The sequence below is a fragment of the Dipteris shenzhenensis genome, chromosome 15 (assembly GCF_047967505.1).
Source record: "Dipteris shenzhenensis isolate YYH24624 ecotype China chromosome 15, Dip_SZ_1.0, whole genome shotgun sequence".
Classification (NCBI taxonomy): Eukaryota; Viridiplantae; Streptophyta; class Polypodiopsida; order Gleicheniales; family Dipteridaceae; genus Dipteris; species Dipteris shenzhenensis.
In genome coordinates this window covers 40584347-40611259 of record NC_141610.1, presented here as the reverse complement: position 1 = coordinate 40611259, position 26913 = coordinate 40584347, and the positions used below count along the sequence as shown (strand labels likewise).

At 48.3% G+C, this 26913-nt stretch overlaps 1 protein-coding gene across 2 annotated transcripts in view; it reads left to right on the top strand.

Moving 5' to 3' along the window:
• Nucleotides 1-26913, top strand: part of LOC147893812 (uncharacterized) — an 87612-nt gene that overhangs the window by 37986 nt on the left and 22713 nt on the right. For both annotated transcript variants that reach the window (XM_087386447.1, XM_087386448.1), the window contains one exon: nt 1505-1620. In XM_087386447.1, the coding sequence (XP_087242573.1) occupies nt 1505-1620 (116 nt within the window). The remainder of the gene's footprint in view (nt 1-1504; nt 1621-26913) is intronic.

Here is a 26913-nt window from a genome sequence, read left to right as displayed (position 1 = left end):
CCCCTATTCTGCTCGTCCCCCGTCCAGTTTTTTCCTCCCTCCCTTCTTCTCTCAAATCCCCCCTCTTCTCTCTCCTTTTTCTCCCCCCTCCTCCTTCCCATATCCCTTTCTGCCTAGCTTTCTAGGTCCCTCTCCCTTCTCCCAAAGGCATTCCCCCTACGTCGCGTTCCCTTTCCCATCCCTCTATTTTGCCCTTCTTTCCCTCTCCTTTCTGTCCTTGTTGTTCACTCCTTTTCTCATAATTAGCAAGTAGCACCTCATTTTTTTGTGCAGTGAAAAAGTGACCCTTACCGGGACTCGCCAGAGGAGTTCATATGGAAACATTGTCGAAGATGATGATATATGGGTGCGGTGTTTTTGTGATCCAGATGTCCACCCTTGAGATAGTTCAAACACTTCTGCAGAGTCCTCCATTTACCTTGAACTCCACTTGGTTTTCTTCATAATCCTGGTACCATGATTTTGCACCGGATGATATGGAGATGCGCTATCAGATCCCGAGATACCCAGTGACTTTGATATTCCCGGGCATGCTTTTGGAGTACAGGCATGTCCTCTCCTTGATTGGTGCCAAGTTTGGGGTTGGAGTCCCCCAAGACGGCGGCCTCAGTCCTTGTAGTTGGACAATGGGGTGCCGAAGGTCTGATTGGTAGTTATGGGACCCCCCACTTTACCATCTTGTATCTCCTTTGAGACCCTCTTGGGAGGACTAGTGCTTCAGCGTGTGGAGGTAGCAAGACTTTAAGGGCATTGTCACCTTGTAAGGAGCTTGGACACCTGGGCAACCCTTGCCTAAAGTTTGCGAGTCGCCCTGTGGCAAGGCAGGACAGGGCAGGGCGAGGGGTAGCTACTTAGGTAGGAGCCTTCCCCCATCACCAACGCATTGTAGAGCCCACAGGCTCCCCTCAGTATGGCTTGGGTGCTGGTCTAGAACCGGAGAAAGCAACACTATGTAAGAAAGAGGTAGGAGGCCAAAGTAGGCAGGACAGCAGTTTGTAGTTCCTATGGAGATGACGCCGCCGTGCTCCTCACCCCCTTCCCCCCCACAGCGTGCATGAGTAGAACAAGGATAGGTTGGAGAGTCATCCGTCGAGACCCTCACCCCACCTGCATGGGAAATCTCATCCCTGTACATGAGTTGTATCCTCTTTGTGCAGCAGTGCCTATGTACAGATGACTTGCATGTGCTGGTTTCAAAGCGGCCACTATATTGCACATAGGTTTTACCATTTCTGCTGAATGGATCAGATAACTAACAAACTTGATGCATCGTATCTAGGAACTAGCAAACTTGATGCATCGTATCTAGGTGTTGTCAATTCACAGTTGAATTCGGGTCCAAGGCAATGGCCTTTTTCTTTTCTCCAGAAAATAGATTTTTGTCAAGAATGACCAAATACATCAATGCAATGGCTTTTTTTTCTTGTTTGTTCTAAGAATTTTCTCATGGAAAGGTGTCTGATGCCTCACGAGACCATGGCTGACTACATATTCACTTTGCCAGGTGACACAGCTCCAAGAGAAAGCGGCTGTATTTTCGCAATATATAGCTAGAAGAGGGTTTTCTCTTCCTGAAAAATTTATGAACCTGAGAATAGTATTTGTGAATGCTTCTGCCAGGTAAAGCACGCTATCTGTAGATTCTTTTTTTCCATTCCTTGTTCTCCTCTACTGCGTTTTTTCTGTCTCTGTTTCTTCTCCTCTCTGTTTCCTCAAGCTTGTTTATGTTTATTTACTGTTTCTGGTCTATCAAAGGGATCAGATTCCTTTGATACTGAATGATCTTCTAACTAAAATACAGAAAGGAATGTTTTCAGCCTTCCTCATTGCTGGCTACTGTTAACATAATGATGTAATCTCCTTCCCTCTCTGGTCAGATTACTCCAAGGCATAACAAATGTAGAAGCATGTAACAAACTTTTGTCACTGTTATGCATGTACACTTTTAGGTATCTTTTTCTGTCGTCAGCAAAGAGGCTTGTTATTAGCTAGGCTGTCCTATAGAATTTTTGTTCTTTCTATTGTCCTGATCCCAAAGGTGAAACATTGGAGATCCATTGTTCATTAGACTCCCCACCCCCTTGAATCTCTTGTATGCTGCTGAGGCTTCTTCTGTTCATGACAGTCTTTTCATAGATATACCCATGGAAAAAGGTAGGACAAGGGTCTGCATGTGCAATGCATGTGCTTCTGGTTTCTAGCAATGGTGTAGGCAAGAAGACCTATTCTGAAGTTATGAAGGACTGTCTGATTTGTGTCAGTGGGGAAGAGCTATAATTCCTGGCCTGTGGGCTTTGCTTGAGCGGCAAAGGGTCGTGGAACAATGTGGGAATCTGTATCACCGCTTGGTTGTTTGTTGTACTTCTCAAATTCAACTTTGAATATCTTTCTGATTTTTTTGTTGTTTGTCTGATCAATCATGTTGCTTATGTTTTATAAATCTGCAAGTGTTTGACCTGTTTTGGAATTGGAGAATAGATCTACTAGATCTTGCCTGGGCTAAAAAATCTGGCTTCTCTTCCTACCTCTCTATTCTATTGTTACTATTTTTTTAATCTTCTTGAGCCGATACAGCTCCAAGGCAATGCCTAACAATATCATTAGGTGCATAGTTACCTGCCACTCTCCCCTTCCACATACAATTAGTATTACTTAAACCATTCATTAGATTACATATATGATAATATCTGGCCACATTTCTAGAGGACATAGACAACTAGCCTACCCTTGATGCCAAGCTCACCACCCTTTTCACTAATTCCATTGATACTACTGTACAAATTCATTTCCTAAACAATCAAGGTTGATGGAGAAGCCAAGGGAGGGGTCTGTTCCTCGAAATAGTGGGTATAGAGATGAGGGCAAAGTGCTTTGGCAACACTAGCAATGAGAACACCCATACAAGGAACAAATAGGTAGAGGATACAGTGACATTCTCTTGTATGGTACGAGCATGGAATGTTAGTATCCCCCAGAGTACGAATTTCAAAGAATATGGATGTAACCCTACCCCATCTAGGACCCCTAGTCTTTGGAATAACTATGCCAAGACACTCATGATGTCTTGAACTAGCCCTAGCTAGATATTTCGGATATTAGGGGACTCTAAAGTGGGTTGGAAAGCTTGGACCTGGCTGCTCCCGCTGCCCCCCTCCCGACATCTCCTCCTTCCCGCAGCCCCCCCCACCTCGTCTGCCATCGCTCCCCCTCGCCGCCTCTTCCCTCTACCTCCTCTGCTACCTCTCTGCCCCCCCTCCCCATCTCCCCTCGCCTACCCTCCTCGCCCCCCCCGCCTCGTCTCCCCGCGCTGCCCCCCCGCCTCCCCTCTCTGCTTCCCCGCTCCCCCTCCTCCTTCCCTCCCTGCTGTTTCTTCCACCTCCCCCGCTGCCCCTCCCCTCCTCCTTCCTCCGCCTCTACCACCTCCCCCTGCCACCTTCTCCGCCTCCTACCCCCCCTACCTCCTCCCCCCTCTGCCTTCTCCGCCTCCTTCTCTCCCCCCCCCCCTGGGCGGCTTCCTTCTCCTACCTCCTCTTCGCCTCTTGCCCTCGCCTTCTCTCCCTCCTCGCCTTCTCGTCCCCCCCCCTCCTCTGCCTTTCGCCCTCCTTGCCTTCCTCTTCCGTCCTTAACCCCCCTCACTCCGCCTCATCTCCGCCTCCCCCCGTTTTTCTCCCTTTCTTCTTCCTCCCTGCAGTGAGAGCATTTGCGCTTGCTAAGAAAACCTTGGTGGTGACCCTTGGTCTGGCCAAAGGGGCTCTATGGCAGCACCCTCGAATCCCACTGCCGTTAAGGTTCTTCTTTCCCTAGCTGACAAGCAACAAGTACAGTAGGCAGTTCAGTCCCTCCAAGACAAGGCGCTTGTGGGCCTCATGCTTACACGGAGACAGGTGCGAGAGTGGATCCAGGCGAGCTTGGCATTAGAAGGAGACCACATCTAGGAGGTCACCATCTATGGACGAGGTGTTTTCCTCATCCAGCTAAGCTCCCCCGACACTGCCTCAACACTTGTGGAGCAAAGCCCCATCCTCCTCGACCCACATTTGGTTTACCTCTTTCCTTGGTATCATGGGTTCACAGTGGAGGACATGGATAAGACACACCATGTTCCACGTTTCCTGGTTACGCTTCCCTTCCTAGGGCTCCCCAAGGAGTATCGAGCCATCCTCCCTTCCATTGGTCGGGCATTTGGCACAGTGCTCGAGTCCCCGTCAGAGTCGGCCGTCTCAGTTTTAGCAGATGATGGAGTCCCCAAGATTAGACTGGTGGTTGAGAGCCCAGAGTCCCTCCCAGAGTTGATCCTTCTCGAGACCCTTCAAGGGGGCACACTTCGTCAGAGGGTGGAGATTTCTGGGTTACCAGGCTAGTGTCTTCGGTGCAGACAGATGGGTCACCTTGCTAGAGATTTCCCCCATGGCCTCCCTCGTGCGCCTCCCTCCCCCCTCCGCAGAGTAGACAGAGTCAACAGGCCCGGGCCCAACGTCCTCTCAAGCAGGAGCAGTAGGAGTCTCAGACCCCTTGGGTTACCTCCTCAGAAGGGGACTGGACCCAAGTTAAAAAGAAAAAGAACCTAAGCAAGCAGGCCCACAAGCGCCGCAAGCAGAGGACTGATTGCAGAGAGAGGGACAGGATTGACCGAGAGGCCCCGAAGGAGGAACAACAGGAGCCACCTCCTCTAGCGACAGGGGCCACCACCCATCCAGATGGTCCTCCAGCTTCGGAGGTTCAGCCTTCGATTCCATCCTTGCAGCAGCAGCGAGCCCCAGGAGGTCTAGATGCGGCGATGGTGGAAGCCGCAGACGCTAGCCCATTGGGGGCTGCGGAGGAGCCGATCTAGAGCCCTGGCGAGCTTGACCAGCAGGGGGGCCTTGTGATCCTTGTCCCTCCTCCCCCTCCCCCTCCAGATCCTTCCCCCTCTTCTTCTTCACTCCCCCCTCCCCCTCCAGGGTTCCCCCCGCCCCCTCTCCCTCCCCCTTCCTTAGCCCCCCCTCCTATAGTCACCCTCACCATTCGCCCCCCTCCCTCTATCCCCCACGTCCCCACCGCTCCCTCTCCTGCTGTCCCCCTCTCCACTTCAGCAGCAGGTTCTTCCGCTTCGACATCCCTACCAGTTGGCAAGGAAACGATGACGCCCCCTTCTGCCTCCTCATCACAGCAACATGCCCGTTCAGGGAGGGATTATGAGGGACGAGGCTCGTCTTCCCAGTCAGCAGTCCCTAACCTCTAGCCTGGGTGTCCCTTACCGTGGGACTTCTGGAGGTTAGGACCCTAGAACTATTTGGAGGTTTTGGACTCTTATCCTTTTCCATTGGAGGTAATGTTTATGGTCCTTCAGCCTCGAAAGGGGGGTTTGATCAGTGCAGTGGGATCTCCGACACACCCCATTTGGAGATTTTCGTTTGCCTCCACAGGGGTGGAGAAATGATCCCCGGAGGTGTTCGATGCTATTTTGGGGAGCTAGATTACACTCATGATGGATGAGTGGATGGGGCCACATGGACTAGACCTTTGGTACGTCCATGGTGTGGAGGTGAACTTTCAGTTGAGCTTCACGTGCGAGGAGTTGGCGTGTGGTTTGGCGACATGAGTTATCAGATTGCCGCTGGAGGCAAAGGTGGAGCAAGCACACTTTTGGCCCCTCCAGAAGTGTGCAGAGCTGTTCGGGGTGGAAGCCTCCTTCATGATGAAGTGGGCACGGAAGATCGGTATTGAGCCGGTATCCACACTAGTTTGGCGACGCACAGATACTGACTACTTGCCTTCTAAACCCCCGGTAAAATCACACAAAGTAGTCATTCTGGGACATGCACCCACTCACAGAAGAACCTTGTTCCCGACTCCCCCGTCCTCATGAGCTAGACCATAGTGAGTTGGAACGTACATGGGCTCCATGACTGTGTTCGTAGCTAGCCGCAGTACCACTCTGGCAGGAGTTGCAGAGGGCAGTGGTAGGACGGGTAGTGGATATCCTTATGATTGAGGAGCACATGTTTTCAGCTTCAAACATCAGACAACACCATCACCTTCTCCCAGGGAGAGGTCCAGACGAGTGGTCCCCTGCGGTAGGACGGAGTGGAGGGGTCTACATCTCAGTCTCACATACTTTGGCCCTAGAGGTCTACGATTAGGGCGAACTCATTCGAGGATGGGCAATTTGGACGGGAGTTCAGACGGGAGAGTCCAGGATCGGGATCCTGAACGTGTATGCCTCAGCGTGCCGACAGCACCCCCTGGCCTTTTGGAGGAGGCTGTCAGATTGTCTTCCGGATGTAGACTCTTGGATTGTTGGAGGTGACTTCAACAACCTGGAGTTTGGGGAAGACAAGCAGGGCGGAGCCTCTTTTTTATAGATGCCAACACATAGTGTAGCACCTGGGAGCAGTTCATTTTCATGATCAGTGATATAGACCCGTGAAGAGAGCCAGATTCAGCAGGACACCTGGCATCCTTCTCTTCTCCTTTGGACAGAGGAGACACGATGGATTGCTAGAGAGGCTAGACCGTTTCTATGTTGGGGACTGGGCACTACACAGAGGTGGATCTACCGGGATTGTGGCAGGTACCACGATGTCAGACTACTCTCCAATGGTACTTCACTTGGATCAGTCCCGCCGAGGTCTCCCCCAGAAGGGGTCCCACATTCCAGAGGACCTCCTGCAGGACGAGGAGATTCAGCAGGTCATGGCAGAGATTTGGGAGTAGTCAGAGACGGCACTGTGTGAGGGTTGGGCTACGTGGGTAGCCGATGCGATTCAGAGGAGAAGTGAGGAGTTGCAGGCTCACGTCCTTTGGCGGAGTACCCTTTAGGAACGAGAGCGGGCTTTGAGGAGAGACCTCGCCTCCATCGAGAGGCTCAGGGAGCAAGACCTGGTGTCTCAGTGGGCTTAGTGACAGATTCAAGAGCGCTCGTCTCGAGCTCCAAGACACGGAGGTGCGGCAGGCTGAGTTCTCCTATCATTCCTCCTGGGCCGGATGGGTGCAGCAAGGGGACAGGATGATGAAGCAGTTCTTTCAGACCACTGGGCCCCGATCGCCAGGCACACAGCTACAGCGTCTCCGGGACTCGTAGGGCATCATGCACACTGATCCGTAGGAGATTCTGGACATGACCACGGGTTTCTACAGCCAGCTCTTTCAAACGGAGAGGATGACCCCAGCTAGTCTTGTGGCCCGAGAGCTAGTTTGGGATCACGTTCCGTCAGTAGTCTCGTAGGACTTATGCAGCAGACTTGAGGAGCCTTTCACAGATGAGGAGCTCTGGGAAGCCCTCAAGGCTCTCCCGACCTAGAAGTGCCCGGGTGAGGATGGCTTGACTCCGGCCTTCTTCCAGAACTTATGGGAGATTATCTCCACCCCTTTTTCGTCTAGCTTGCCAGGAGATTTTTGACACAGGTCTTCTCCCTCAGACTTTGAGGAGGGGGTGGATTTGTTTGATCCTGAAGGGAGGAGATAGGTCAGACATCAGATAGTGGAGGCCGATCACTTTGCTTGATATTGCATACAAGATTCTCGCCAAGGTCTTGAGTTTGCGGTTACTGCCCCATCTTACCGACATCATCCATGACACACAGACTGGGTTTGTCCAGGAGCGTAGCATCCTGGACAACATCTTCACGTTCTGGGAGGTAGTGGATTGGTCCAGAGAGGAGTCACAGCCATTGGCCGTCCTTCTCTTGGACTTTGAGAAGGCCTACGACAGGCTGGAGTGGTCTTACTTGGAGAGCACTATGAGGAGATTGGGTTTCTCAGCAGACAGATGGGTCAGAGGAGTTTCAGCGCTATATGCAGGGAGCTCTAGCCAAATGCTTATCGGAGGACACACAGGCGAGGCCTTTCCTCTATCTCGCTCAGTCCGTCAAGGCTGCCCACTTGCTCCCTTTCTCGCTCAGTCCGCTAGGGCTGCCCACTTGCTCCTTCCTCTTCTTGTTTGTGGCGGAGGCTTTGGGCTACTATATGAGATCACAGGTGGCGGGTCTCATAGGGTTGAAGCTCCCAATCAGACAGGAGGAGGAGCTACTTGACTCGGAGTTTGCAGACGACACGGCCTTGTATGTTGAGGGCACCACAGCGAGTCTGGAGAGAGTCAGGGGTGCCCTGGCTATTTATTATGAGGCCATGGGCGCACGGATTAACTGGACGAAATCTATAGGTTTCTTCACAGGCTTTGAGGAGACACAGGAGATCCGGGAGTGGGGGAGTGACTTTGGCTTCAGATGGATACCGCAGGGCGAGACAACGAGATACCTCGGATGCCAGGTGGGTATTGACATTACAGCAGAGTAGTAGATTGCCCTGGTCCTTAAGAGTGTTCAGCACAAGCTTCTCTATTGGAGCTCGGCCAAACTCTCCTTAGCAGGTCGTGCCTTAGTGGCAAACTAGGTTCTTCTTGCCACGGCCTGGTATATTGCCTCCTGCTGGTGCTTTCACAGAGGTTGCATTGGGCAGCTCCGACAGTTGGTACGGAACTTCCTTTGGGTAGGTTCAGATGGCACGAGGAACACTAGGGCCCGAGTAGCTTGGTAGACAGCGATCATGCCGCAGGCACTGGGAGGCTTGGGTGTCATTGATCCGGAGATGCAGAGCAGGGCCCTTCTGGGCAAGTTGGTGGTTCGTGGCCTCACCCCAGGTGCAGAGCCTTGTAAGCTCCTCTTACAGCGAGGGCTTCTGAGGAACACTCCATGCACTGGGGGACATTGGCAGCCTTCACATCGATGGATCTTCTTAGAGGTCCCCCTTATGGGGAAGGGCTCCCCCCTGATGAGTCGTCTTCATAGGGGCAGGGGGTCTCATCCGTGCTCCGCCTAGATGCAGAGAGGAGTTTGAGCACCAGCCCCTTATGTGGCACCCAGAGATCAGAGATTAGGAGGGTCGTATGCTCGGACAGCGGACTCACATTGATTGGGCACAGTGGGACAGTGGTCGAGCAGGGTCCTTTGGCCGTTGGAGCAGACTACCTATGGAGACAGAGGCGAGGCTTGATGCGCTAGCGCATCTGCGAGGGACAGGGCAGCGGATGGGCGAGATTAACTTAGCCATTCCGGAGTTCTGGTGGGAAGGACTTCACATTTGGAGAGACAACAGATGGTTGTGGCAGTTTTCTCGTACCGGTGTTCCCTTGAGGATGTTGATGCAGCGCGGCAGCACGTACCCCGGCTTCTTTCGTGTAGGACCTGGAGGCCTACTTCAGCCACTCACTGAGAGTGACCCCGAGATGGATGGGAGTCTGGATGGGATACACTGGCAGATGATCAGAGTGGTGGGCCGTTTGGGGAAGGAGTGGCACATTGACCCTCCCAGTATTTCAGAGCAGGATGCCTCTAGATGTGGTGCCTTCGGCTGTGGGAGGGTAGACCCCTGAGGGAGGTCCAGTGGGATCCAAGAGAGTGGTTCTGGCCCTGATGCATTTAACTACCCATGGTCACCTTGATATACACTCAAAGGAGAAATGAACTTAGGATAGAGTTCAAGCCATATTGTCTGCATAGTATGAAAAAGGAATAGTTTACATATACGCGTTCATTCTCTGCCATATCATCCAAGAGTACACATCTTGGCGAAAGTCTAAGCCTCTTTCTAGGGGGGTTGAAATCCCCTTGGAATATGGAAGTTGACCTTCTTCCTCCACATAGATTGTCAATATACAGCACACCAAAGTCATACATGCAGCAATATTGGCAAGAGGATCTCCCTTGGACCTTGAACCAAAATACCAGTAAAATGTAAAAATCAAACCAAGTAGATACTACACTTCTCATTATTGAGATCATCACATAATGATAATGAACCTCAATGTGCTTAGTGCGCGCATGAAACATTGGATTCCATGCAATGGCTAAAGCACTTTGACTTTTAGTGTAGGTAGTGGTGGGAGATGTTTGGCCAACATCATGACTTGCAAGTAGTTTTGGTAGCCAGATACATTCCACTGTGTGTAAAAGCTGGCCTATCCTTAGCTTCATTGCTGGAAGTAGCCACTTAGGCTGCTTTTTGCTGAACGAAGAGATGCATGCAGCTCCAAGCATAAAACAGCTGCCACTATTTTGACACTCTAGTGTCATAGCAGCTCGCCCAATCACTATGTGTGAAAGCATGCAAAGTAAGTGAAGATTGGTGACAATGGAGAAGGCCCAAACGTTGAGTGCCTTTTCAGTGTCGAAAGACACGCTTCACAGCTTGCCAATGCTGCGTACTAAGACTATGCATGAATCTGCTCAAGTGGGAAACAACATACTGAAGATCTGCCTGTGTGTGACACACATATATATCAAGCTCCAACGGCCTACTGATAGAGAGTGGCATCAAAGGGATCAACATAATGATCCATGGAGAAATGGAAACCAGACCCCACAGGTGCAAAAATCGGTTGCAGTACTCAAGCTGAAATCTATGTAGGAGCTGTCCAATGTGTTTGGATGGATTCATTCCCCAACATGACCAAACTGAATGCCAAGATAATACTGAAGCTGGCCCAAATCTGTCATAGCAAATGAGCACTGCAAATCAGCCTTAAAAGCTGCAATATGCTGTGAGTGAAAGGTATAGTCAAAAGCATAACATCGACATATAAAATTACAATCAGCATGTCGGCATCACGCTGCGGACATAGAGAGTGCTTTCCGTAGGGCTGTTCTGAAAACTAAGGCTGATAAGATGAGAATTAATCTTGGCATACCAAGCCCGAGGTGCTTGCTTCAAACCATAAAGTGCTTTGTGCAGCCGGCATACTTTATTTTCGGACCCTTTGATTTCAAAGCTAGGAGGCTGCGCGACATACACCTCCTCTTGCAAATCTCTGTGAAGGAAAGCAGTTTTGATGTCCAGTTGATGCACTTGCCAATGATGATGGGCTGTTATGGCAATGGCGCACTTGATGGTAGTAATGCTTGAAGTGGGTGCAAGTGTCTCCTCAAAATCAATGCCCTTTTGCTTTTGCAACAAGTCAGGCTTTTTTGGTAGTCAACACTACCATCAACCTTCCTCTTGAGTTTATATACCCAATTAGTGCCTATAGCACCCTTGCTTGATGAAGCGAGTCTAGCCCAAATTGCATAGCATCCATCCAATCTTTTCTCTCTAAGGCATCCTTGTGACACAATGGCTCTTCATTGCAAGCTGTAGCAATCATTACAACCTCCACTAAGTGTCCTTGCATGTGACAATAGAGCCCTGTCTTCGGTCATTGCTTGATCTATGGTGGCCTGGTCAATGTGTGTGTATCAGGCTGAAAATCAGTTTTTGTTTGTGGCTGTAAATCACCTGCTGGTGGCTTAGTTGGAGCCTCCACGGACTCTGTTTTGAACTGTCTAACAAAGGCATAACTGAATTTTCAGCAAAAGACCATATCTCTGCTGATGATAACCTTGCTAGTACTTCGATAGGCTTTGCTTTCTGAGCCATGATAAATAAAAATGCATGTAAGTGACTTCTTCTCAAGCTTATGTTGTTGACTGAGATGGAACATGTGCATATGCAAGGCATCCAAACACTTCCATGTTTGAGATGACCTCATAAGGAGTAAGTCTTTAATGACCTGGTGGGTTACTTGGTCAAAACATAATTGGCACACATAATGGCATCCAACCAGAAAATGCTGGGCAAAGACTCAGCCTTCATCATACACCGTGCCATCTCCAGTTCCATTCTCAACACCATTTTGTTGGGTGTGTATGGCATAGTGCACTGATGTATGATACCAAGAGATGCTAAAATATCAGCTAACTCTTGGGACTTATATGCACCCCCCAGTCAATGTGGAGTGTGAGAAGCTTGTGTCCGCTTTCATTCTCAACTAGAGCAAGGAATTGCCTAAAGCAAGCAAAGGCATTTGAGATTTCAATGGATAAACCCAGATAGGCCCGGCGAAGTCATCCGCAAATGTAACTACCTGCTAATAGATGCTGTCCGATGCACTTTTGGCATTTAAAACTATCATGACCAAGTTTTCTACAATAGTCACATCTTTTCTTTTTCTTATTTGCATTCTTGTTGGCATCCGAAGCATTATGACAATTATGCTTGGGTTTCCCACATGGCTTTGCTGTTTTTGCATTACCCTTATGATGGGTAGCAAATGCGTTGATCACCAGAGATAGAGGCATTCCGATTAGCACAGCTTTGCTCTTCCTGCAGCAATAAAGTGACCAGATGATCAAAGCTATAATGGTTGCGATTGCCATGGCCACCAACGTGCAAACCCTTGATACAAGTTAGAGAGTCCACTAAGTGTTGTGGACACAATCTGACCATTTGGCACAGCTTCATCAATGTTGACCAATTGCTCTTAAAACTCCTTGACCTTGGCATCCATGCTTTCTCTCTCATCCATCTTCAAGGAATCCCGTTGCTTACGCAAATATGCAACCCTTGCTTCATTACTTAAATGATACAAAGAGGCTTGTAAGAAATCCTAGATTTACTATATTTAGAATGTGCTAAGGAACAGAAAGGAGACTGAAATAGCAGAGAACAAGGAATAATTGTATTGCTTGAGTGTCTATAGTGTATCTGAAGTGTCATCCATACAATTGGGCCTCTCTTATATAGAGAGTGAAGAGTCACACATGAAAAGGTGTGTACTCGAAAGTGTATGTGCATGAAGAGGTGTGTACCCCTTGTGAAGGGTGTGACCCTTGATGAGAGGGTACATTACAATAGGAGTGTCTCTTCCATAGAATGTCTCTTGTGAAGGGTTGTGCCTCATAGGAAGTGTCCCATTGAAAGCGCATACCCTTCCACAAGTGTCCATTCATCAAACCATCCATAAGTCTAGATATAGAGAAAGGAATACGTCACAGATCGTGACATCCCCTCCCACTCAAAATAAGACCCTGGTGGAGATAATGAACTGATGCAGAAAATATCACGGTAAATTCTGAAAATACTGCTGTAAAATGTCAGGGTACTGTTGTAATCTTCATCAGATTGCCAAGTAGCGTCAGAGTCGTCGAGTTCTCGCCAAAGAACAAGGAATTCTGTGATAAGTCGATGTCGAGTCTCTCGCTATCGATGGTCCAGAATACGCTCAGGAATAAGGAGAACATAATCGTCTTCGATTTCTGGGACATAATCACTTGCGAGGAACTGCTTCATCGCCTGGAATGTACGTCTTTAGCCAAGAAATATGAAATGTCGGATGGATTTTACCCCATGATGATGGTAATTCCAATTTGTAACTTAAAGGTGAAATTTTCTTGATGATCCGGAAAGGTCCATAGTATCTTGGTCGCAACTTAGGAAACACAGACTTAACCGTCTTATAGCGATGTGGGGCTACAAATAATAGCACCATGTCACCAGTGTTAAATTCCAGGTGACGTCTATGTCTGTTGGCAGACTGTTGATACCGCTCTTGTGCTTTTCGCATATGATCCCTGACTTGGAGTAGAATGTCTTGCATTTCTTGAACCAGTTGATCAGCTAGGGCCACTCGATGTTGAAGTACAAAATTCGTTGGTACTATCGGAGTGTGCGCATAAGCTGCTTGGAATGGAGTCATGCTGATGGCACTATGGAAAGAGTTATTATAAGCAAACTCAAGGAGTGGTAGATACTCTTCCCAAGCTGCTAGGCGTGACTGAATATAATGTCGAAGCATTTCTTCTAGAACTTGGTTGACTCTTTCAGTCTGGCCATCTGATTCTGGGTGGTAGCCTGAACTGAACAGTAGAGTTGTACCCAAAGATTCGAACAGTGAAATCCAAAAGTGACTGGTAAACTTAGGATCTCTGTCGGATATGATATTCTTGGGCAATCCATGGTGTCGGAAGATGTGTTGTATGAAGAGTTTGGCGATGTCCGGAGCCTGTGCATTGCTTTTGCAAGCAACAAAGTGTGCCATTTTGGACAATCGATCAACAATTATGGTCAACAATTACCATAATCCGAGTATTACCTCTGGAGGATCGTGGTAGTGTTGTAATGAAATCCATGGAAATACTTTCCCACCGTTCAGTTGGAACTGAAAGAGGCTGAAGAAGTCCTGCTGGAAGTCATCGGCTTGCTTTCATTTGTTGACAAGATAAGCAAGATGTAACCATTTTGATGACGTCGCTTTTCATCTGAGGCCAGTAGTATGTTGCACTGAGTAACCGATAAGTCTTGTTGATGCCTGGATGGGCAACATAAGGAACTACATGATGCTCTTTTAACAAAAGACATCGAACATCCTTGTCATGTGGTACACAGACGTGATCTTGATAATAAGGAAGGTCATTCGTATAAGAATAGGATGAGAAAATCTTCTGTTCGGAAGTCGAAGGTTGATCTTTTGAAAGAACTTGTACTGCTGTGCCGAAGTCTTTATCATGGAAATACTTCCCTTTGAATGAATTCGGAACATTCACAGATAATGTAGAGATTACCATAGCTGATGCTAGAGTTAACCTGCTGAGAGCATCTGCAACTACATTGCGTAGTCCTGGAATGTACTCAATGGTCATGTGAAAGTTGGCCAGAAACTCAACCCAGCGTGCTTGTCGAGCGTTCATGACTGGCTGAGTAAAGATATACTTTAGAGAGTGATGGTCTGTCTTAACCATCGAGTCGGCTCCCATGAGATAATGTTTCCAAGAGCGATAAGCATGTACAACGGCAAGAAACTCCTTATCATAAACCAGGTATCGGCTTTGGATATCAGAATGTTTATGGCTGTCAAAAGCAATAACTCTGCCTTCTTGCATCAAGACTGCTCCTGTAGCGATGTCGGAAGCGTCGGTCATGACCTCAAATGGAAGGTTTGGGTCAGCAATAGCCATAACTGGTGTGGTAGTGAGTGCTTGCTTGAGTTGTTGGAAACTATACTATGTTTCGGGAAGCCACTAAAAAACTACTGTGCTTTTCAATAATTCGGACATAGGAGCTGCGATTTCGGAAAACTGATAGACCTTTGTATGGTAGAAGTTTGCCAATCCGAGAAAAGAGCGGACATCATGAACATTCTTAGGAGTAGGCCAGTTTCAGATTACCTCGACCTTCTTGGGATGCACAGAGATGCCTTGAGCTGAACATGTCCCAAATATTCGAGTTGGGTCTTGAAGAACTCACTATTCTCAATGTTGATGTAGAGAGAATTTGCGCGGAGAACTGCAAAAACTTGGTGAAGATGTTGTTTGTGCTCATGTAGGGATCTGCTGAAAACGAGGATGTCATCGAGGTAAACGATGACGAACTTATCGAGGAAAGGCCTAAAGATGTCGTTCATTAGTGTCATGAATGTGGCCGGGGCATTGTTTAACCCAAAAGGCATGACCAAACATTCATAGTGTCCATACTTTGTTCGAAAAGCTATCTTGTACTCATCGCCTTCTCGTATGCGAATTTGATGATAACCTGAACGAAGATTAATCTTTGAGAATTGTGTTGTGTGTAGAAGTTGATCGAAGAGGTCATCGATGCGAGGCAATGGATACTTGTTTTTGATAGTGAGCTTGTTGAGGGCTCGGTAGTCGATGCAGAGGCGCATTGACTTATTCTTTTTTTCCACAAGTAGTACAGGAGATCCGAAAGGGTTGCGACTGGGCCGAATGTGACCTTTGTCGAGTAGTTCTGTCACTTGTCTTTGGATTTCTTCATTTTGAGTGTAAGAAACCCGATAAGGAGGTTTCGACGGTGGATTACTGCCGGGAATAAGTTCGATTGGGTGATCCACTGGTCGTCGAGGTGGCAACTGCTTTGGCAATTCCTGTGGAAAAATATCCAGGTAGGGCTGGAAAAAAGGTTGGTTGAGGTATTCAGGAGGATCCTTTGTTGGTGTCTCCTCTACTGCCGTGACCAATAGAAGTGAAGTCTTTACTTGACGTTTACGAACCCACTTCTTTACTTGTAGGGCAAAGGCAACTGGGGTTGAAGGAGAGTTCCTAGAACTAGTTAGCTCAATAAGTTTTCCCTGGTGGATAAACTGGATAGTATTGCTGCGAAAACTGATTGATGGATCATAGTCGTAGAGCCACTGTTGTCCAAGTATGACATCGTACCGAGAAAGAGGCATGATGTCGAAGTTCAACTTGTCCGTATAATGTTGGATGCGAAAAGACAAGTTTTTGATCCTGGTGTTGCACAAGAAGGTAGTTCCATTTGCGAGTTCAATCTAATAGTCCGTGAGACTAGGAGTGGTGGTCAATCAAAGTTTGTCGACCATAGAACTAGCTAGGAAGTTATGAGAGCAGCCACTGTCGATGAGGATAGTGACCATTGTTCCACGAATCGATCCTTGAACACAAAGTACTTGAGTGGCTAGGGAAGGTTCGGGGTTGCTGGCAAGGCTCAGGTGGATGGTATTTGCCATTCAAACAGCTTTGCCTTTCTTGTCTTGTGCTGGGGTAGCATCTTTTGTTTAGGAAGTGCTAGGTTCCATATTGGAATCTTGCTTTGGTCGCTTGGGACAATCGAACCATCTATGGTCGCCTGTACAGATGGTACAAAGTCCTTTTGTGCTGGAGTTGTTCTTCTTGTCAGTGGCCGCACCTTTATTTTGGGGATGACAGTGATGACTTTGTGAAGAAGAAGAGGCGCGATCCTTGGAGGAGTGCTTCTGTTGGAATCCAGCATACGATTTCTGAGACTTATGGGGATCTTGAGATTGTCGCTGACCTTGATTACACGAGTTTTTTCTAAACCTGGGGTTATCTTGAGGGCGAGTACCTTTGGCCATAGTAGAGTTATGTGTTCTGTTTTTTTTTTTTTTGTCTTTCATACATTTTAGTAAACCTTTCTTTTTCTTTCTTTCTTTCTTTCTCCAAAGCAGACCGAATTGTGCTCACTCGGCCTACCTCCAGCCCCCCCCCCCCGCCGCCTGCCTCCAGTCTTTCCAGCTCCCCCCGCTGCCTGCCTCCAGCCCCCCCTCATCCCGTTGCCTGCCTCCTCCCTCCCGCTGCTTGCCGTCGCATTCCCTCTCCCTCTTCCACGCTGCCTCCTCCTTCGCCTGCGCTGCCTCTTACCTCACTGCCTGGACTTGCAACACCCGTTGCCCCTGCGTCCTCCTTCGCTGCCCCCTCCCTCGCCTGTCTGGAATTGCATCTCCCTGTTACTCGAGTCTCCCTTGACCTGCTGCTGCTCCTCGGTAGGGACCTGCTGCCTACTCTCGCTTGCACTTGGCCTGCTGCCCCGTGGTCTGAGGGCCCTTGTCAGCTGCAAGCCTTGGCTTGCCACTGGCCCTGCGCAAGCCTGCGCACCCCTATAGCAATGCTGAACAAGACTGCCTCTGCAGGAAATTGTGCACCTAAACAAGTCCTACAATGGCCCACAAACCCAAACAGTCTCCGAAGCCAATTGTGGGAGACATCGCAAAGCGCATCTCCAGGAGTGGATTAGCAATTGACAGCCAACCAGCCCTGAAAACATCGGGTGCAATGGGCACCAATGCAGTTCTTTCTCCCGCAGCCATCATCTCTACTCCGACCACTGCCTCCCCCACCAGTGTACCAAATACCCCCGTTACCACCGCCCTCAGCCTGCCCCCCACAGGAGAGGGTCACAGTTCCTCACCCCCCACACAGCTCCCTTTTGTCTCCACCACTCTTATGTCCCCCCTTCCCCTCACCTAGCAGCCTTTCTCCACTCCCCTGCCATATACAGCTAGCCTATCTCCCACGCCCCCCAGCCCTATGCCATGTCCCAGTCCGCACCCCCTCGGGTCCCACCTGAGACGATAGATTACATCTTTATGGAGCTACATCGACTACGGGATCATACTGTAGCACAAGATTAGCTTATTCAGAGCATGCGCCAGGAGATCACCCACCTCCGTCAGGAGGTTGTCTCTCTCATTGCTACAGTCACAGCGGCCCCGCACACTACACCAGAGGTGGAGGAGCGGATCGCTACCATCCAGACTGCTATTGCGGAGACTACCAGATGGGTGGACGTTGCGAGACGGGCACCCAAAGCAGCAGTCTCACCCACCATCGCCGAGCAGGAACAGAGGGCCAGTAAGGCTCTCAACATCCGAGTACGAGGTATCCCCGCGCAGATTCACTCACCCCCTTAGCGGACGCGACTGCTTTCGTGACCTCTACCCTCGGCCTCGTCGAGCATGGGATCGAGCATGCATGGCGCACAGGACGGGACCCCACGTGCCCACAGCCACTCATCATCCGATTCAGGGATACTCAGGCTCGACTTGCAGCACTCAGGCATCGTGCTACACTACGGGACCACCCTACTATCTTCATGGATGAGGATCTCACACCTGTGCAGGTGGAAGAGGGGCGCACCCTGCTTCAGCAGCGAGATGTAGCCCGTCAGGAGGGGAAGTGGGCTGTCGTCCGAGATGGCCGCCTATTAGTTGGCCCCCGCCGTCAAGCCCTACCAGGTACTCCAGACACGGTAGTAGGCTGCCCCCCCAAATAGGGAGACATGGTCTATGAGATACACAGTACCCTTGGCATGCACCATATGGAACTGTAATGGTACCCTATGGTCTGACCCTGGGAACTTCTCAGAGTCATACACTGGACGCGACATCGTTTTCTATACAGAGACACATCAGAGCCTCGAGCGCCCTCTCCCCTCGGTCAGTGGCTATACCTGGGAGTCAGTATTCCGTGAGGAGACCAGATATACTAGGGGGGTCCGAGGATCAGGCGGAGTTGCAGTACTCTTTCGTTCAGCACTCACGAGCTTGATATCCGTGGTTAGACGGGATGTCCATGCCCGTTACCTATGGCTCCGATTTCGACGCCCCTCCACACACGACCTCTTTATTGCAGTTTGCTACTTTCCTCCTGAGACGTCACATTTTGCACGGATGCTACGTGAGGATACGGGGGTATCTCCCTATTTAGATCTCTACTCAGAAATTGTGGAGTTCTCCAGACGCGGAGAGGTCCTCCTAGTTGGGGATTTCAATGCAAGGACAGGTGCACATCAGACATCACTCCTGGACTCCCACTCAGTTCCGGTCCTATTACCTGAGATGGACACAGAGGACTCGGGCTTTCCCCGCTCCTCGGCCGATAATCGCGCTCCCGTTACTGCGTATGGGTAGGCTCTTTTGGACCTTGGACGTATACATGATTTGGTCATCTACAATGGACTAGACCGGTGGCGTGCCTCCTCTGGTTTCACATGTTTCCCACATGGCGGAGGAGCTAGTGTCGTCGACTACATTCTGGGATCTCCTGCTTTAGCCCCACAGATCACTGACTTCCGTACTGCACCCTTACTCCCAGGAGCCGACCACACTTACCTGTTCTTTCATATCCTTGCGCCTCGAGTCCCTCCCAGCTACACCCCGCACTACACTACCTATCATGATATACACTTTGATCATAACCTCTCATCTGATTACTCAGCCCACCTAGCCTCCCTCCTCAGACACATAGACACCATACCCTCTCTAGATCACCGAGCCGCCCTCATCACCCACTCCCTTCACAATGCATCCCACCACATTTTTCCTTCCACTACTTGGTCCACCTGCCCTCCACCCGCTGGCTCCACCCCTTGCAATAGCTGGTATGATGACGAGTGCAAAGCATTACGCCGCACACTCCGACTCACGACCCAGCGAAACGCTAGGGCCAACCCACATCTCACCAGGGATTATCGTCGACTAGTCCGTCACAAGAAGCTAGCCTTCCTGCGTCAGAATGAGGATACGCTACTGAACATTCTGTTTAGTAGCAACTCCAAGGATTTCTGGAGGAAATTTCTAGAACGCCGACCTCCCTCCCCCCTCACAAACACTTCCCTTTGGCACTCCTACGCACGTACACTCTATGATATCCCTGATCAGCCTCCTCCCGACCTCTCAGCCACCCCCCGCCCCACTTCTTGCACCCTCTTCACAACCTAGGGAGTCACCCACGCAGCGCTTAAGCTTCACAACGGCCGAGCTAAGGATCATGAGGGCCTATGCACAGAGTTTGTTACCTATGGCATCAAAACTCTAGCCCCCATCCTGGCAACGCTGTTCAATGAAGCTGTCTGCCACAGGTTCCCCAGAGCCTGGACCCTGAACACTATCACACCCATCCACAAAGCAGGAGATCCCATGGATCCAGGGAATTACAAGACCATCATGATTGGACATGTTATGTCCAAGATCTATGCGTCAGTGTTAGATGGCGAGGTTAGTGCTCGCGCAGAGGTATAGGGGCTCAGGGCATCCGGACAGCCGGTTTCAAGACGGATCACTCGACTTACGATCACATTTTTACACTTAGAGGGATCATTGAGGAGGCCAGATACAGGAGACAGAGAGTATATTGTTGCTTTGTGGATTTTCGTCTTGGAGTAAACGGTAGAGGGCACGGAGTTCAGTGTTTTCTACCTCTGGTGGGAATGAGTCCACGTAGTCGTCTGGTTGCGTCACGTCATCCTCTGTATGTGTGGTACTGCGAGAATCTTGGAGTTGTTAGACTTTCTGGACCAAGTCAGAGATGCTGTCCTGAAGTTGGAAAATTTGAAGTTGAAGTAGTGCTTCGCCTTGTAAGTTGACTTCAGGGATCTTTTTGGGACTAGAGTCGTTTATCTCCGGAGAGGCTACACGCGAGCGTTGCGACATATCTGAGGTCCCGGTGAGAAAAGCACGAACCTGCGCTCTAGTTTGTACCATTCCCGGAAGAAGATTCGGGCTGCTCCCTGAGGTTGCTTATGTTGGAGGGGGCAGGAGAAGCAGGATGGAACTGGCCGTGGAAATCTGGTAAAGGAGGTCCTGTCTGAGGTAACACTGGTGATGCCGAAATGGGTGTTACTGCTCATGAAAGTACAGGGGTAGGTTGCAGAGTCCACGGATCTAAGAAGGGATAAGGAGCTGTTGTCGAAAGTGGAGGATATCCAGGAGAAGGAGTGCCTTCAGAGTGTAAATACTGTCTTGGGGAAGGTACAACCTGTATAGGAGGATATCTGGGAGCTGAAGGAGGTGGAGAGTACCGTGGAGATGCTGAAGCTGAGGGGTAAAAGTCTCTCCAAAGATGGACAGCAAACTCGTGAGGAATATCGGTTCTGGGTATCTTCGTGTCTCGTGGAACACAACCTAGATTGTGTTGAGGAAGTAATGTAACTGAGGTGCCTCATGCAGAAGGTATAGGATGTGGTCCAAATCACTAGGAGGGCACGTGACACAGAAGACCCACGATGCCAAAGCTCCAAAATGGGCTGGTTGTGCAATCTGAACACGATATTGTGTGGTAGATGATGTCTGAGGTGTCCTTGAAGTATAGGATGTGGTCCAAATCACTAGGAGGGCACGTGACACAGAAGACCCACGATGCCAAAGCTCCGAAATGGGCTGGTTGTGCAATCTGAACACGATATTGTGTGGTAGATGATGTCTGAGGTGTCCTTGAAGGGACAGGTGAATTACCAGGGGTTTCCATGCTTTAAGGAAGCGTCTTTCATTTGCTGTAATTTGATAATGACAAGAGAATCCTTAGAAGTAGAATGGAAAGAATCCACCTGGCATTGATTTAATCTGCCAATTTGTTGTGTAGAAAAGGCCTGCAGATTTCTGTCCGGAGGTCCATGTTGCAGTGGGTGGCGAGGAGCAGATCTGGGCTTGGCTGGTCCGGATTGGAAAACAGCAACAGCGCACGTTTAATCAGCAGTCTGAATCATGTTAAAGGGGCTGTACCGCTGCTGATCTGGCAGGTAAGATGGCGAAAAAGAGGGGGCAGACTGCGTATGGCGAATGAGGCTGCTGGTATCCAATGCTGGATCGTGATAGAGAGCTGGCGAACTAGGGTGCGGGCTTCCAAGGGCTGTTTAGCGGCAGTAATGGCAGGGTCTGGCAGGTAACCAGGGCAGCAACTGGTGAGGGCAGGGCAGCAAACCGGCGAGGGGCAGGGGCTGCATATGGCGAGGGGAAGGGCAGCAAACCGGCGAGGGCAGGAGGGCTGCGTAGGGAGGCGAGCTTGCTTGACGAAATCTGTACGGGTGTCAAAAAGTGCGTCCCTTTTTTTTTTTTTCATTTGTGGCTGCCTATGTTGGGTGGTTGCCCAAAAAATTAAAGTGTGGGTTTAATTAACCCTTGGGTAGTCTAGGGTTAGGCCTAAGGTATGGGGCTGGGTTTTCCTTTTTAGCCCCTCTAGGTACCCTTTTTTTTAAAAATAAGAGCTTGGTGCCAAAAGGTGTGCCTATTCAAAGGGGTGTGACCCTTGGAATAGGTGTACCTTTTCATGAAGGGGTGTGTCCCTGTTTTTAAAAGGGGTGTTCCCACACGAAGAGGTGTGTCCTTTTTTCCATGATGGGGTGTGTCCCTTGGGTGAGGAGTCAAAACTCTTCATCAAAAGGTGTGTCCGATGGTGGAAAAGGTGCGTCCCTTGGTTTTGGGACAGCCCAAGCACATGAAAAGACACGATTTTTGTCGTGTCCATTCACATCAACTCGTGATGTGTGGGAGATGGAGAGGCCATTGATGACTTTAGGCAGGGTTGGCGCTAAAAATTTTTACGCTCATTCTCTCCATCTCTTCCATGCACAATGTGCACGGATATCTTTCTAGTGGAAAGAAATGTATCAGATAGGCGCTAGAAGGTGGGGGGCATTTCCTACAGGCAGGAGCGAAATTTGCTCTGATACCACTGTAAGAAATCCTAGATTTACTATATTTAGAATGTGCTAAGGAACAGAAAGGAGACTGAAATAGCAGAGAACAAGGAATAATTGTATTGCTTGAGTGTCTGTAGTGTATATGTAGTGTCATCCATACAATTGGGCCTCTCTTATATAGAGAGTGAAGAGTCACACATGAAAAGGTGTGTACTCGAAAGTGTATGTGCATGAAGAGGTGTGTACCCCTTGTGAAGGGTGCGACCCTTGATGAGAGGGTACATTACAATAGGAGTGTCTCTCCATAGAGTGTCTCTTGTGAAGGGTTGTGCCTCATAGGAAGTGTCCCGTCGAAAGGGCATACCCTTCCACAAGTGTCCATTCATCAAACCATCCATAAGTCTAGATATAGAGAAAGGAATACGTCACAGATCGTGACAAGGCTAGCTTGTCCCAAGCATCTTTCACAGTCCTGCAAGGCCTAATGTGAGGTATTACCTCCCTTTTAAGTGACAATGTCAATCAAAGCATGAGCTTTAGCATTCTGTTTGGACAATTCCTTTGTTGGAGGCAATGGAGCAGCAATGACGGAAGATGAAAAGTCAACAGGGTTACCACCACTTGTAGTGACAGGTGCAGTGGTAGGTGCCTGTGACGGAGATCTCACCTCAAAACCTGCAATGATATTCCATAGACTCTTGGCCACCAACACATGACACATCATGTATGATCACATGGGAAAGTTGGTGCCATCAAGCTTGTTCTTAAGACAAGCATGCCAAAGAGATCATTGTTTGCCATTGCAGCTAAGGCACAAATGCAAATAACTCAAAAGTAATATGACTGAATCAAATGACTGCACTATAGGCAAGTGGAAATGTCTGATTTTGACCACACAAGGTCAGCTGCTTGCACACTGTTTGAAATTGAAATAAGCTGCAAATAAACGAGGCATGACGGTCTTAATGCAAAAACAGAGGGAACAAAAGCCCCAATTTGCAAAGGGCAAATGTGCTAGAAAATAGGGCAAGGCATGCCCAATTTCGTTGCAGAAAAGCTTGCATTGTATATGCAGCAAATGCAACAAAATTCAGGACCCAGATTCCTGTGCACAGAAACCCTGACTGAATTAAAATCCCTTGCAGAAAATGGTGACTGCACAACTGCTTCCAGAAGGCTCCAAACCCAAGAAAACAGTGCTGAACTGCCCCGACTTGATGAAACAGTAAAATAGATCTGGAATTGACCTCAAAACAGAGGTTTCGGCTCGCAACCAGTAGCAAAACAACTGCTAACAGCTCTGTAATGAGCTTTTTATGCAGCTTCTCCACAGAAATCAGAACCAGATGGGCAATAATCTACTGGAAAGGGGTGGCAAATCATCCAGAGGCATGCCAAGCTGCAAATTCATCCACAATGGGGCATGATCTGACAAGCCCAATGAGAAATCTATAAGGAGATGAGGGCTAAAATCTGCAAATTGTTGTGGGTAAAACAAATACCATCTGTCAAGCCTTGCCCAGTATGTAGTAAGTGCATTATGATGAAAAGTATATCCAGGCACTGACCCTTGGAGAACAACACACATCAAGCTATATATATTTCATGTGCATGTTGTTAGATATGCTCAATGCCCCACGCTGCTGTAGAGCAGCTTGATTGAGACTTTCTTGCGACAAAAATGCTCCACACAGCTTTCGGAAGTGCAGAGCAGAGCTGGAAACTTGCTCTAATACCACGGAAGGGTCATCTGGGAGCAAGGGAGCAGAAATGCAAGTGCAAGAAGGCAAGAGCTGAAGTCAGACTGAGATGTATTGCAGCAACAATACAAATGCAGTGAAAGGACAAGCCTTTGTAAGGCTAGCCCTAAACCCTAGTCTGGTCAACTCATGTTATAAGAATTGACTTTGTAAAAAACTGAAATAATAAAGACTTGACCTAGCTAGTACTAGCCTACAAGGTTATATCAGGGGTTAATTCTAAGTTCTAACACTCTCTGCTGGTTCGGCAACCCCTTGTTGTTGCCCCGCCTATCTCACAGTCTCTCCGCAAACACAGAGTATCCTTGCCCCCCCCCCCCCCCCCAATAGCGCGCTGTCCTCTTACAACATCTCCGCCCTTCCTTGATGGTTTGCGACACCCCGTACAACAACTACAACATCTTCGACCCTTTCTACTGATTGGCACCGCCTCCCATAGTCCCTGATAGCTCCTTTACCCTCTACCCTACCCTATTCATACCTCAGTCCCTTTGCATCCCTCTGCATCTCTATGCCAGCTTCTCTCTCTTCCTCTTGGGACCCATGGCTCAAGAAATGGTTTGAGAGATGAGATATGTTGACAAATCAAAGACTATATAGGTGAAATTATCCTCTCCACTTTATTCCTATGATTTGAAGACCGACCCCCCACATGAGAAGAGAAAAGAAAAAGACAAACCCATAGAAGGAGAAAGAGAAAGCTGTAGAGGAGAACTAAATGATTCATGAGGCAATATCGTACATACTATGGTCAAAGAACCCAAAAAAGAGCCTAAGTAACTTCTCCCACCTAATACCAAAAGGTAACAACCCCATGGAAAGTTATAGCGTTAGATATTAGCTACACATCTGTCAAGTTGGTACCACTCTAGTGTGTGAGGAGGCCGTATGAGGGGGGGCTGGGGGCGGGTGGGGGCAGGGAAAAGAAGTGGATGTGAGTGTGTGGTGATGACAATGACGTGAATGGCCTCCCCTCTCAAGAGCCTATGGAGGTGCTTTGTCTCTTGCTAAAGCTTGTTTGTGAGGGGGCTTGGAAGAAGGATGTGAGGCGATCTTTGTGTTGACATGTGGAAAGACTAGGCTGATGTTGTGAAAGGGTGGATGCTCCTACATCTAATGTTTTGTCTTGTTAAAGTGAATGCACAGCTCACACACCTAGCACACGTAGTGATGAGGAGAGAAGACACTAACTCTTTGGCTATACAAAGTGTATACTGTTCTCTATTATTTCTTCTCTCTTAATGAATATGATACAAAAATATTGCACCCTAGTGTGGGTTACCCTAAGTCCATAATGACTATTCACATCCTAACTCATGATCTCTTCTAGAGTTCTCTATACTCCTATCCATCTACCCATGTATACAACATTCTAAACATATGTCCTACCATATGTACATGTATGATGAAGAACCCAAGAGACAATCCAATGACGGGAGGGTGTTAAAGTATGGGTCATTAGCACATGTAGACACTTGGGGTTTGACGTTGCTGTGGAGGAAGAGGCTACTGTCCACATAGCTAATGCATGTGCAATTGAATGGATTGTACTATTCATCTTGTAGTCTAGCCCCTATCATTTTTTTGTCGTTGCATATGTGAGAATTTTTTTGGCAAGCAATTGTTGCAATCTTTTTCACCATTCCCCGATTATGAGCAAGTTTTGTCTATATGTCCCTTTGGCCTCAACCCTCCTCCCCTCCCCCTTTTTCCCAAATGAAATTCTAGTTAGTGTCATATATAATGAACATGTAAACTTACGAGAATTAAATCATAACATTGGCCACAATCTCAAATGCAATGGACATAAAAAAATGTGGCAATGCAAAGTAAACTAGATCCACAATGTTACATGGATAGGTATTAAAGACACACAATATCAATCTTTCTCATATGTTGGGTTTGGGGGCTCTAGGATCTATACTAGTTCATCTTGATGCCTAAGAAAATATCCTTGCTACTCATATCATCTCCATCATATCATATCATCATGTGTGCCAGTTGTAGAAATGGATAAAAGGATTATACTTACCAAAATGTAATGGTATCTTTATTCGCACCATTACTACTACCCTCATGTATTCATAACCTCATTAGTCAACATGTGAACCTATTGTAGAAATGGATAGATGGATTTTACTTATCAAAATGTAATGATATTTCTATTCTCCATCATTAATAGTACCCTCATGCACAATTCTCATTGTCTCAATGATAAATAATTGGGGAAAGCAATAGGAAATGTATGTCGAATCCCTTACAAGGACAGGGAAATTTGAAGGATGCATTCTGCATTTTTAACACTGGAAATGAGCTCAAAACACCCCAAAACCCCACGAACGACTCTACACATGGATGCTTTCTGATGCCTTTGATATGTCATCAGAAATAATATTTACCAAAATGTAATGATATTTCTATTCTCCACCATTAATAGAACCCTCATGCATTCATTCTCATTGTCTCAATGATAAATAATTGGGGAAAGCAATAGGTAATGTATGTCGAATCCCTTATAAAGATAGGAAAATTTGAAGGATGCATTCTGCATTTTTAACACCGGAAATGAGCTCAGAACACCCCAAAACCCTAGAAATGACTACACACATGGATGCTTTCTGGTGACTTTGATATGTCATCTGCCTGCCCGGAAAAGGGCATGCCATTTGCA